General features: G+C 43.5%; 1 protein-coding gene across 4 annotated transcripts in view; it reads left to right on the top strand.

The window, feature by feature from the left end:
* ACACB (acetyl-CoA carboxylase beta) overlaps nt 1-12719 on the top strand; it is a 122772-nt gene that overhangs the window by 89972 nt on the left and 20081 nt on the right. For all 4 annotated transcript variants that reach the window (XM_082700081.1, XM_082700082.1, XM_082700083.1 and 1 more), the window contains 6 exons: nt 1842-1898; nt 2177-2218; nt 3464-3679; nt 5350-5505; nt 6314-6517; nt 7422-7577. In XM_082700081.1, coding sequence (XP_082556207.1) covers nt 1842-1898; nt 2177-2218; nt 3464-3679; nt 5350-5505; nt 6314-6517; nt 7422-7577 — 831 coding nt within the window. The remainder of the gene's footprint in view (nt 1-1841; nt 1899-2176; nt 2219-3463; nt 3680-5349; nt 5506-6313; nt 6518-7421; nt 7578-12719) is intronic.

Raw genomic sequence — 12719 nt, 5'->3', positions numbered from 1 at the left:
CCTATAAACCAAATCAAATGATGCTCAAGAAAGTTGGTGTTTCTTACCTGGAGAGAGCAGTGGGAGGGATGCCAGACTCACCTGCAGAAAGTATAGGCCCTGAGGATTCCCCAAGCATGGATGAAGAAGTCGCCCTCTAAATTCCAGCCCAGGAAGGTATCCAAGAACTAGATTGAACATATGTGCTTCTGTTCAAAAGTATGTAATATACATATAACATACCAAAGAGAGGAGAGCTGTAAGATATACACCTGCTAGAGGAAGGACTTTTAATGTTACATATTGCTCTTGTATTTAAATTTTTTTACATTAAGTAGATACCTACATACATATTCTCCCATACACACATTCATATATATTCCCACACACACCCACACATTGATACACATCCTTAGTTGAGAACAAATGATTGAGGCTCCCCATAACTAGGCTGGTTTCCCCTCATTCAAACCCTTTTCATTTAGTGGTTATTCTGTTCTCTTTGCAACCCACATTCCATTAAGTGTTCTTTTGTTTGTCTACTTAACGTCTTTCTGAAATGGGCTAAGACTACTCATTTCCCCTAATAATTTTCCTTACTGTGTGGACAAGTTAAGCAAGAACCATATTTCCTTGTCTTTTGGGTTTTTCTTTCCCCATGATATTATATATGATAATATTTATTTTGGGGACACCTGGGTGGCTCAGTTGTTAAGCATCTGCCTTCTGCTCAGGTCATGATCCCAGGGTCCTGGAATCGAGCCCCGCATCGGGGGCTCTCTCAGTGGAAAGCCTGCTTCTTCCTCTCCTACTTCCCCTGCTTGCGTTCCCTCTTTCACTGTCTCTCTCTGTCAAATAAATAAATAAAATCTTTAAAAAATATTTATTTTGTTTAGGGATTACCTAAAAAATAATTTTTTGCCCTTCTTGAGTACTTTCCTATTAAAGTTCAATGTATGGAAAATGTGTACAAATTGTAAAAGTACAGCCTGATGAATTTTCATAGTGAATTCCCAAGTGTAACCAGCATGCAGATCAAAAAGTGAATGTCCTCCTCTCTTCCTTTCCAGAGACAACTGACCCGTAGCCTAAGTTTTAACAACATAGATTAGTCTCAACTGTTCTCGAATTTTGTATAAATGCAATCATACAGTGTGCACTTTTTTGGGCTTTTTTTACTCATCTTTTTAAAAAATTTTTTTAAATTTTTATTTATTTGAAAAAGAGAGAGAGAGTGTGTGTGAGCATGAGAGGGGGAGGGGCAGAGAGAGAAGCAAACTCCCCACTGAGCAGGGAGCATGATGTGGGACTCGATCCTGGGACTCCAGAATCATGACCTGAGCCAAAGGCATTGCTTAACCAGCTAAGCCACCCAAGCATCCCTCATCTTTTTCTTTTAAAGATTTTATTTTTAAGTCACCTCCACATCCACTGTGGGGCTTGAACTCACAACGAACAAGAATTGCATGCTCCACTGAGTCAGCCATTAGAAGTACACAATTCAGTGCTTTTTGGCATATACATACAGTCATGTAATCATCATCATGATAAATATATTTTAGTATATTTTTACCAACACCACCTCCAAAAAGAAAACCCATTAGCAATCACTCGCCGTTTTCCCTCAGTCCACCACCCTCCCCACTGCCCTAGGCAACCACGAATCTACTTTCTGTCTTTGTTGGATCTGCCATTCTGGATCTTTCATGTAAATGGAATCCTGTGACATGAGGTCTTTTGTGACTGGTGTCTTTGAGTCAGCATTGTGTTTTCAAGATTCAGCCATATTGAAACTTGTATCTGTACCTCATGTCTTTTTGTAGCTAGGTACTATTCCATTGTGTGTTTGGTTTTTAATGCAGAAAAACATCCTTGTGGATTATGGACTCCGAAGAATCACATTCCTGATTGCCCAAGAGGTCAGTACAATTCTCAGTACGACCCTATAATGTATGATAACATTCCTCAAGACTCACTACTGTTGATTTGGTGATTACTCTGTCAATGGGGGTGGAAGAGAGCAATTGCTGAAAAAGAGAAGGCTTTCCGAATGATTCATGCTAGAAGCAGATGGGTTATGGTTAAAAAAAAATTACAAAACAAGTATATCAAATTATATTTATATAATTATATTTACAAGTATATTTAAATGAATCTGAGTTGATTTCATTGTTTTTTGTATGGATTTCTTTTGCAGAAAGAATTTCCCAAGTTTTTCACGTTTAGAGCAAGAGATGAGGTATGACATAGAGCAGTGGTACTGTTCTCACTTCCCTGACGTCTTTGCTCTTCAGGAAGAGTATAGTCCCCAGTCCTTAAGGTACCCCTGTATTCTAGAACACGTAACTGATGTGTAGCTGCCAGCCTTCCTCTGGGATTGTGTTTCCCTGTGGAGTTCAATGGGACCGCAGGATTCCCATCCTTTTGGCCTTCACTCTGGTGTCTTCCTCATCTGGATCACTTTTGTTCTCAGATGGCTCCCCCAACCTCATTTTCTTATGTTCTTGCAGACTGGGTCTCTGTTTTTTTTTTTTTTTAAAGATTTTATTTATTTGACAGAGAGAAATCACAAGTAGACGGAGAGGCAGGCAGAGAGAGAGAGGGAAGCGGGCTCCCCGCCGAGCAGAGAGCCCGATGCGGGACTCGATCCCAGGACCCTGAGATCATGACCTGAGCCGAAGGCAGCGGCTTAACCCACTGAGCCACCCAGGCGCCCCAGGGTCCCTATTTTTATAAACAAAGTTTGCTTGGGATGCAGCCACACCTGCTTGATCTGCTGTGGTCTGCTGTGGCTTTCTTGTGCCGGTGGCAGAGATGGCATGGCTGTGACCGACTGTATGGCCTACCAGCCTCATACGTTCCCTCTCTGGCCCTTTAAGAAAAGCTTTGCTAGTCCCTGCTTTAGAACAGGTGGGCTTCTTCCCAACGCAGACTCTAGACTCCATCCTCTTCAGTAGCTTGTAGTTGAATTTATCCAAAGCCTTTCAGTTCTAATTCAGACCCGTCCTTTGGTGAAGGTCTTTATTTTCTCTCCACTTTGGTCTCCAGCACTGTCTGTCGCTTCCTTTGGGGGACCCGTCTCCACAGAGAAACCGGCACTTAGTGACTTCTTGAGAGGTGCTTCTGGTGCTTCTTGAGAGGTTCTTCATCACAACACTTCTTTGTTGTGATGAGCAGAGGCTGGTTGTTCTGGCAGGTGCTGGGGGCTAGGTAGGCTCACCCGGGAGCCAAGAGGCTCAGGCCAGCGTGTGCAGGACCCTCGGGGCTTGAGGCTCTCCTCTGGACCTTCCCAAACCCCAAATCCCCAAATCCCCTGTGGGGTTGCTCACAGGTGAGGTGATGAAGGCTGCCCGCCCTGGTGCACAAGCCACAAACACAGGCGGTCTGTAAGACAGGGCACGGACCCAGCAGGCACACAGCCCAGGATCCCATTCGGTGTGTGTCTGTGTGTCCGTCTGTCTCCGCGCCCTGGCTGGCCCTGCAGTTTGCAGAAGATCGCATTTACCGTCACCTGGAGCCTGCCCTGGCCTACCAGCTGGAGCTCAGTCGGATGCGCAGCTTCGATCTTACCGCAGTGCCCTGCGCCAACCACAAGATGCACCTGTACCTGGGCGCTGCCAAAGTGAAAGAAGGGGCAGAAGTGACAGACTACAGGTTCTTCATCCGCGCCATCATCAGGCACTCGGACCTCATTACAAAGGTAAGATGCCACCGAGCACTTCTTTCTCCCTCTGAGCCGCTCACTCGTCTGCTCACTCGTCTGCCGGCCTGCTCTTCACTGAGTCCCCGCTCTGTACTGGGGATCGTGGGGTGTGCCCTTGTGACCCCTGTCTGGCCAGCACGGGGGAGGCTGACAGCAAAGTGGTTTCTGTGCGTGTCCCGGCTGGCAGCACGTGGACGTGCTTCTTGTGTCCCATGGATCTGTCTGCATGAGAAGGGAGTTGAGAAGAGAGATACCAATGTATTAAAGGAGTTTCTTGTATCTGCTTATTGAGTGCCATGATCACTTTTCATTGTTTCTTGCATTCAGACACATTACCTATGATTATATTGTGGACTTTTCAAACAGTATTGAGAGCTACTTTTTTTTTTTTTAAGATTTTCTTTATTTATTTGGGAGAGAGACAAAGAGCATGAACAGAGGGGAGGAGCAGAGGGAGAGGGACAAGGAGACTCCCTGCTGAGCAGGGAGCCCGATGTGGGACTCCATCCCAGGACCCCAGGATCATGACCCGAGCTGAAGGCAGATGCTTAACCAACTGAACTACCCAGGTGCCCCACAGTGAATTCTGTTTGTTTGTTTGTTTTTTAAAGATTTGATTTATTTCAGAGCAAGAGTGTGTGAATGCAAGCATGAGTAGGGGAAGGGGCAGAAGGAGAAGCAGACACCCCGCTGAGCAGGGATCCTGACTTTCAGACTGGATCCCAGGACTCTGGGATCATGACCTGAGCTGAAGGCAGATGCTTAACCCAGGAGACACCCAGGTGCCCCTTCTAGTCAGATCCTTGTAGCTCTCATCTCACGTGGTAATGGAGAGGATTGATTTCATTCTCTGTCCTTGCATGGATGTACCTACCTTGTGTATAATTTTTTTTCCCAAATCCTCTACTGATGGATGTGAAGCTAATGTCAGTTTTTGGTGACCTCAGCCAATGAGATATTTTAATGGGTTTTATTATTTTCAGGTACAATAAGGCCTGTACTTACTAACAGGTCGGAAGACAGTTGCCACCAAAAAGATTGTCACTCTCAGATTCCAAGAGGAGGGGGCATATCATCCCATCCCCCACCACGTGGGGTGGTGTGGAGGCAGGGGAGGAGAGGGAAATGGGGTAAGAGTCTTTGTTGTGGTTTCTGCAGGAAAGAACAACCAGTGAGGCAGGATAGGCATCCTTGGGATTGGCTAGTCTGAATAATTTCAGTGGGTTCTGGAGCTCAGGGGCTGTCTCTAGGTATCTGGTACCTGGGCCTGGGGTGAGTAGGGCAGGTGGATAGTGACCTGGGACCTGAGAAGCCCAGAGAGGAGGTGTGTGCTCTGGATTTGCTTGTTTGCCTGTGAAAACCACACTCAGGGGTGAGTCGTTTACTATCTCTAGGAATTGGCCACCCTGGGAGGGGCAGTCCCTCCAGTGTCAGGAAGGCCCAGTGGTCAGAGCGTCCCAATACAGAAAATGCAAAACTTGGTAAATATCTTGGAGGTATAACTATAATAGACTATTAAAAGTCTTGGAGGTAGGGCTCTACCCTTCTCTTCTGCCACACTTTCTGAAGGAGGGGAAATGCTTTCCTCTTTCTGTTCTCTCTGAGGCTCTGTTTCTAGCCATGGGCCTCTTCTTTTATGCTCTGTCCCCCGCCCCCAAATTTGGCAGGAAGCCTCCTTTGAGTACCTGCAGAACGAGGGTGAGCGTCTGCTCCTGGAGGCCATGGATGAGCTGGAGGTGGCTTTCAACAACACCAACGTGCGCACTGACTGCAACCATATCTTCCTGAACTTCGTGCCCACCGTCATCATGGACCCCTCCAAGGTCACGCCTCTGGGGAAGTTCTGCGTTCAGCTCTTACAGGGGCCTATGGCACTTGACATGCCTTGCTGCTTTGGTGTCTTGTCTCCTTGCTCTCAAGACCTCTAAGTTCTGGGACACACATGTGCATGTTTGAGCCTCCATTGCTCTGGGTGGACAGCCTTCTGTCATTTAATTCCAGGGCCATATTTTTGCCACCACCCTTAGGACCATCCCTGTTCTGATGGTCACCCTCCATGGACAGCATACTTCCGTTTTAGGATGACATGCATGCCCAAAGTGTCTTGCAAAACAAAATGTCATCCCTGGTTCCTGGCTCTTGGGGGAGTGCATGTGGGAGGGAAGGGGGAAGAGAACCGTTCTCCTATGGCTGGTTCTTCATGAGTAGGCAGGGTTGATGATGGTTAAAGAAGTCTTGGGTCATCAGCACAGAGCCCATGCTGATGCCCCAACTCCACCAACCCACATAGTTCCCAGAAGAGAAAATGCAAACATTTGGGCTTCATGGTGGAGGTAAACATGATGTAACATAGGCACAGTAACTCTCTCGCTTACCAGCCTCCGTCTGTCACCAGAGTATAAAAGTGCTGGCCTCTCCATGTAATTATGAGGATGAAAGGAGATGATGCTCCTGACATGCTTAGCATGGCAACTGTGGTTATTATTGGCTAATAGTTGTTGGATACGTACTGTGTCCTGGTATTTTGCGTTCAGCGTATGTCATCGTTCCCATATTATCAGTGCTAGAACTATTTATTACAAGTGTGCACAGAATGGGCCCTGAGATCGGAATTGCTGTCATTTGGGGCAGATCGAGGAGTCCGTGCGTTCCATGGTTATGCGCTATGGCAGTCGGCTGTGGAAACTCCGTGTGCTGCAGGCTGAGGTCAAGATCAACATCCGCCAGACCACCACTGGCAATGCTGTTCCCATCCGCCTGTTCATCACCAATGAGTCAGGCTACTACCTGGACATCAGCCTCTACAAAGAAGTCACCGACCCCAGATCTGGAAATGTAAGGCTGGGAGGCTGGGGCAGGGGTGCCACAGATAATCCAAGTCAGAGCAGAGGCAGAGAAAATCTGCTCCCGAGAGCAAGACACAGGCTAAAATGCTACTTGGTGGCTGTCATGCCAGCCATGATGGGTTGGGATAGCTCCTCTGAGTTTACAATAAATGTTAGCTTCTGAATCCCAGTTGTTAATTCCTCTGGGAAGGAGAATCGATCTCAAGTTTAATTTGTTTTAGGACCATATTTGGGAAAAGATGTGGAATACCATGGTTAATTATAATGCAGCTCTTGGGTCAGTGCACTCAGGAAATGGGTGTCTTTTCCCCAACCATGTTTAAGAACACATGTTTGTCAACTGAATCAAACATCCTGTTGACTTCCATTTTTAAATATATAACTCTTTAAATGATTAAAGACTCAGGAAGTTAGAAAAATAGTACAGAGGGAAAAAAGATGCTCCAGAGAGTTCCCATGTACCTTTCACCTGACTTCCCCCAATAACAACAACATAACCGCGGGACCTTGTTAAAATAGGAAATTGACATTGGTACAGTACTATTAACTCAAATGGGGACTTTTTTCAGATCTCACCAGTATTTGTGCACTCATGTTTGGTTTTGTGTGTGTGTGTGTGTGTGTGTGTGTGTGTGTGTGTGTGTGTGTAAAGTACTATGATAGTCACATTTTTGGAGCTATGCTCCTACACCTGCCAATGTCCCTTCTTGTTCTGGTTGCCCACAGTGGCAGAGAAAAGATTAGCTCTGTGAGGCACTTACTTTGTCATGTGATGTGACATGATTTGCTTCCTTCCACCACATTTTCATTGAGGAGAGTAGGATTAAAAGGGACAAGAATATGCTTCTCGGAAAGTTCCCTCCTTTACTCTGTTTTTCTGTTTTCCTTTCCAGATCATGTTTCACTCCTTTGGTGACAAACAGGGACCCCAGCACGGGATGCTGATCAACACTCCCTATGTCACCAAGGATCTGCTTCAGGCCAAGCGATTCCAGGCCCAGTCCCTGGGCACCACCTACGTCTATGACTTCCCAGAGATGTTCAGGCAGGCAAGTCCTACAGCTTTGTTGTACCACCCCAGGTGCCCTTAGGGAGTCCACCAACCCCCCAGCCCCTATCCTTAGTTACTCTTCTGAAGACCCCAAGTTGGAAGAATGAGGTCTACTTGGAGAAAAAGAAATCAATATTGGGATTGCCTTCCTAATATTTTTCCTAAAATGAACCCATTTTCTTCCCAATGATTAAAAGTAATATAACACGGAAACTTTGGAAACTAAAGGAGCATGGAAAAAAGGAAAAGGTGGCTCATCATTCCATGTCCTAAAGACACATTGCTTACTATTTTGATGTGTTTCTTGCTGGTCTTTTTTTTTTTTTTTTTTTTAAAGATTCATTTATTTCAGAGAGAGAGAAAGAGCATGTGAGCAAGGGAGAGGGTTAGAGACAGAATCTCAAGCAGACTTTGTGCTGAGCCCAGAGCCAGATGTGGGGCTGGATCTCACAGCCCTGAGATCATGATCTGAGCCAAAATCAAGAAAGAGTCAGACCAACAAAGCCACCCAGGTGCCCTTTCCTCTAGGGTTGCTTTTTTTTTTTTTTTAAGATTTTATTTATATATTTGACAGAGAGATCACAAGTAGGCAGAGCAGCAGGCAGAGAGAGAGAGGGAAACAGGCTCCCTGCCTAGCAGAGAACCCAATGCAGGGCTCGATCCCAGGACCCCCGGATCATGACCTGAGCCCCGGGATCATGACCTGAGCTGAAAGCAGAGGCTTAACCCACTGAGCCATTCAGGCGCCCCTCCTCTGGGTTTGTTTGTTTGTTTGTTTCTCCTCTGGGTTTTCTCCCATCCAAGTACTAACCAGGCCCGACCCTGCTTAGCTTCCGAGATCAGACGAGATCGGGCGCGTTCAGGGTGGTATGGCCATAGACTCTCCTCTGGGTTTTCTTTTTTTTTTTTAAAGATTTTATTTATTTATTTGACAGAGAGAAATCACAAGTAGATGGAGAGGCAGGCAGAGAGAGCGAGAGGGAAGCAGGCTCTCTGCTGAGCAGAGAGCCCGATGCAGGACTCGATCCCAGGACTCTGAGATCATGACCTGAGCCGAAGGCAGCAGCTTAACCCACTGAGCCACCCAGGCGCCCTCCTCTGGGTTTTCTAATGCTCACTTAAGTTCCTGCCACATGCCTGGCTCCATTCTAAGGGCAGGTAGCCTGTGAGGGAGAGTGTGGAGTCATTCACTGCTTTGAGGAATTTTTAGTCTACTTAAAAAAAAAAAAAATAGTGTCTTGGGTTTTCCTGAGTATTAAAGTATTCATTGGAAAATAGGACTCAGTAAATAAAATTCCACCCTTACATAATCTACTTTAAAATTCCACCCTTACATAATCTACTTACCGTTGATGACTACAGTAATATTTTGGTGTTTCCTTGAAGTATTGTTACTATACCTTTATTTTTTTATGGAGCAGGGCCTTTCAGGGATACTGAACAGGCTGGCACTGGTGACATGGATATCTGTTTACATCCCTTCCATTGCCTTGTAAATGATGTTCATTAATCTGTGATCATGGACCTTCCTCTGTAGGCAGGAAAGCCTCAGTTCACTTCAGGCATAGGAGAGGCAGCATCGTAGGAAAAGCCGCTATTTACAGTCACTCAGGCATGGGTTTGATTTCTGGAACTGTCCTTTGCTTTCTGTGTATCCTTGGGCAAGTTCCTTCACCTCTCTGGACTAATTTTCTCCTCTGTAAAGTGAGGGTAATAATAGTACCTCCTATGCAAAGTTAATTGTGAGGAATATATGTAAACTATTTATAATTAAGTAGGTACTTAATTAAATAGAAACTTGTATGATTAAGAATGTCATTTATCCTTTTACCTTTGACCTCAAGAGCCACAGGATAAGAAGAAGACAAATCAGGAGCAAATCCATCCCTTTTCTTTTACATAAAGAACCATAATACTATGGAAAATACTATTTGAAAACTTAGACAAAAGAAAATTTCCAAGAAAAATATATCTTATCAAAACTGATTCAGGAAGAAATAGAAAATATAAATAGATTATTAGCATTAATGAAATTGAATAATAGTTCAAAAAAATCTGCCACTAAAATTGGGTACAGATGGCTTTACAATTTCTATCTAGTCTTTAAAGAACAGATAATTTCCTTTGTGTACTGATTATTTAGAGAGTAGGAAAAAAACAAAGGGAATGCTTCTTCACTCATTTTATCAGGTTATTGTTACCTTAATATGAATCCAGATTAGAACATTAGAAGAAGGAAAATTGGTTGTCTCATTTATGAATATGGACACAAAAATTATAAATAAAATATTAGTAAATGAAATCCAGTAATGATCTATTTTTTAATTGGACTAAGTAGGATTTATCCTGTTCATATGATTTGATATTAGGAAGTCTATTAATGTAACTTATCTTACTAATAGATGAAGAAAAAATTTAAATTTAAATTTAAGTTTAAACTTAAATTTAAATTTGTCAATAGATGCAAAAAAGTATTTGTGAAGATAGTTTCTGTTCATACTAAAAACTTTAAATGAACTAAGAATAGAAGGGAATTTATCTCTATAAAAGATAGTAATCTAAAACTAATAGCACGTAATGGTGAAATAAATGTTAGATAGATACAGGACAGATATATCCATTATTACCGTATCTATTCAACATTCTTTATTGGAGTTTCTGGCCAGTGCAATTAGGCAAGAAAAAGAAATAAAAGGTGTAAAGACTGAAATGCAAAAGAAAAAAAGAAAAATGGTGTTTTTGCTGATGTTGTAAATCTATATAAGAAATGCAAGAATGTACAGAACCAATGAAATAATATAGCAAGATTTCTAGATACACGATCAGTGTACAAAACTTAACTGCATTCTCATCGACTAGCAGAAGCTGTAAAATGTAGTTGAAAAAAATATTGTTTACAACAGTAAAAGCAACTATAAGTTTACTTGTGAATAAGTCAAAAAACATACAAAGCCTTTATGGAGGAAATTTTAAAATTTTCTTGAAACACTTTAAGCCTAAAGAAATGGAGGGGTTTATCATGCTCATGAATGACGGGAAGATTCAATATTGTAAAGCTATTAGTTTTGCCCAAATCAATACATTCAGTATAATTCCAAAGTTTTTTGGTGAAACTTAAAAATTCATAGGGAAAAGCAAAAGCTTGTGAATAGCAAAAACAATACTGAAAAAGAGCAAAGAGGACTCATCTTAGCCAGTGTCACTACTTGTTTTAAAGTAGCAGTACTTACTACAGTGTGTTGTAATAGAGCTAGATGAGTGGACCAGTACCACAGCACAGAGCCTGGCACCTGGGTGGCTCCGTCGGTTAAGCGTCTGCCTTCAGCTGAGGATATGATCCTGGGGTCCTGGGATCGAGCCCCATGCTGGGCTCCCTGCTCAGTGAGTAATCTGCTTCTCCCTCTTCCTCCTCCTCTCCCTCCTGCTCATGCTCTCTGTCTCTCTCTCTCAAATAAATAAATAAAATCTTAAAAAAAAAAAAGAAGAATAGCACAGAGCCTGAAATCAGACCCACTCATAAGGGGAGCCTTGGCAGAATGCAGAGGTGGGATGATGAATTAAGGGGATCAACTTCACTAAAAGGTACAGTATGCCCCTTTTATCCATGGCTTTGCTTTCCATCATTCCACTCACCTGTGGTCAGCTGCCATCTGGAAGCAGATGATCCTCCTTCTGACGTATGCTCAGAAGGTCAGTGTTAGCCTAACGCTCTGTCACATTGCCTACATCATGCCCCTCACTTTGTCTCATCACGTAGGCATTTTTTTTTAAAGATTTTATTTATTTGACAGAGATCACAAGTAGGCAGAGAGGCAGAGCAGAGAGCCCGACTCCCTGCTGAGCAGAGAGCCCAACTCAGAGCTCGATCCCAGGACCCTGGGATCATGACCCGAGCCAAAGGCAGAGGCTTTAACTCGCTGAGCCCCCCAGGCGCCCCATCATCACGTAGGCATTTGATCATCTCCCATCATAACAAGATGAAGGATGGGTTTAGTGCAGTAAGACATTTTGAGGGAGAGAGAGACCATGTTCACATAACTTTTATTATATTGTTATAATTGTTTTTATTAGTATTATTTTACTAGGCCTTATTTATAAATTAAGCTTCATCCTGGGTATGTACATATGAACAAACCATAGTACATAGAGGATTCAGTCCTGTTGGAGGTTTCCGGCCTCCACTGGGTGTCCGGGAGCATTTCCCCCACAGGTAAGGGAGGGCTCACCTAAATGGAAAAAGCAAATCTTGATTTCTACCTTATCTAGTATACAGAAGTAAGTTTCAAGAGAGTCAGTTAAGAGCATCCACTGTACTGGAAAAGACCCATAAACTTGACTATATTAAAATTTTGAAGTTCTTTATGCAAAAGACGAAAGATGAGCCCCAGACGGAGAGAATATGTCCCAATGCCTATCACTAGCAACGGATTACAACTAGATTGTCTAGAGAGCACTAGTCAATTAGAGAAAAACAAAGCTACAGAAAATATGAGCAGGAGTTTTAAACAGGAGGAAATTGGCAAAAAGGAAACTCACATGGTCAGTACACATATTCAAAGGCTCTCACCTTGCTAATAATCAATGAAGTACGGCTTAGTTTCCCAATACCCATACCCAGCAGATGGATAAATGTGAAAATATTTGACAAAACTAAGTATTGGCAAGCATATGGAGAAAAGGAGTTCTTACCCTTGCTTCCTGGGACTGTAAAGCATTTTGAAAACTGAGAGAGCAGTTTGATAATATCGAGTGAACTTGAAGCTTTACAAACCCTGTGACCCAGCAATCCCACTCCTAGGTACTCCCTTGATGAGACTCTCATCCATGTTTATAAGAAGAGACCATCGGGATCTCATTACAGGGGTGGCTGGGGGGCACCATCAAATGTCTGACTGCAGCTCAGGTCATGATCTCAGAGTCCTGGACTGAGCCCCACGTCAGGCTCCACACTAAGCAGGGAATCTGCTTGTCCCTCTCCCCCTCCCTCCACTCGTGCTAGCTCCCTCTCTCTCTAAAAATCTTAAAAAAAAAAAAAAAAAAAAGAATGCTTATTACAGCCCTATTGTTAATACTGTAGGATTGGAAGCAGCCTAAACGTTCCTTAAAAAGGGTTATGAATAGGTAAGTTGTGATCTACTCA

The sequence above is a fragment of the Mustela nivalis genome, assembly GCF_964662115.1.
Source record: "Mustela nivalis genome assembly, chromosome: 14".
NCBI classification, from domain to species: domain Eukaryota; kingdom Metazoa; phylum Chordata; class Mammalia; order Carnivora; family Mustelidae; genus Mustela; species Mustela nivalis.
This window is presented reverse-complemented; position numbering and strand designations above follow the sequence as displayed.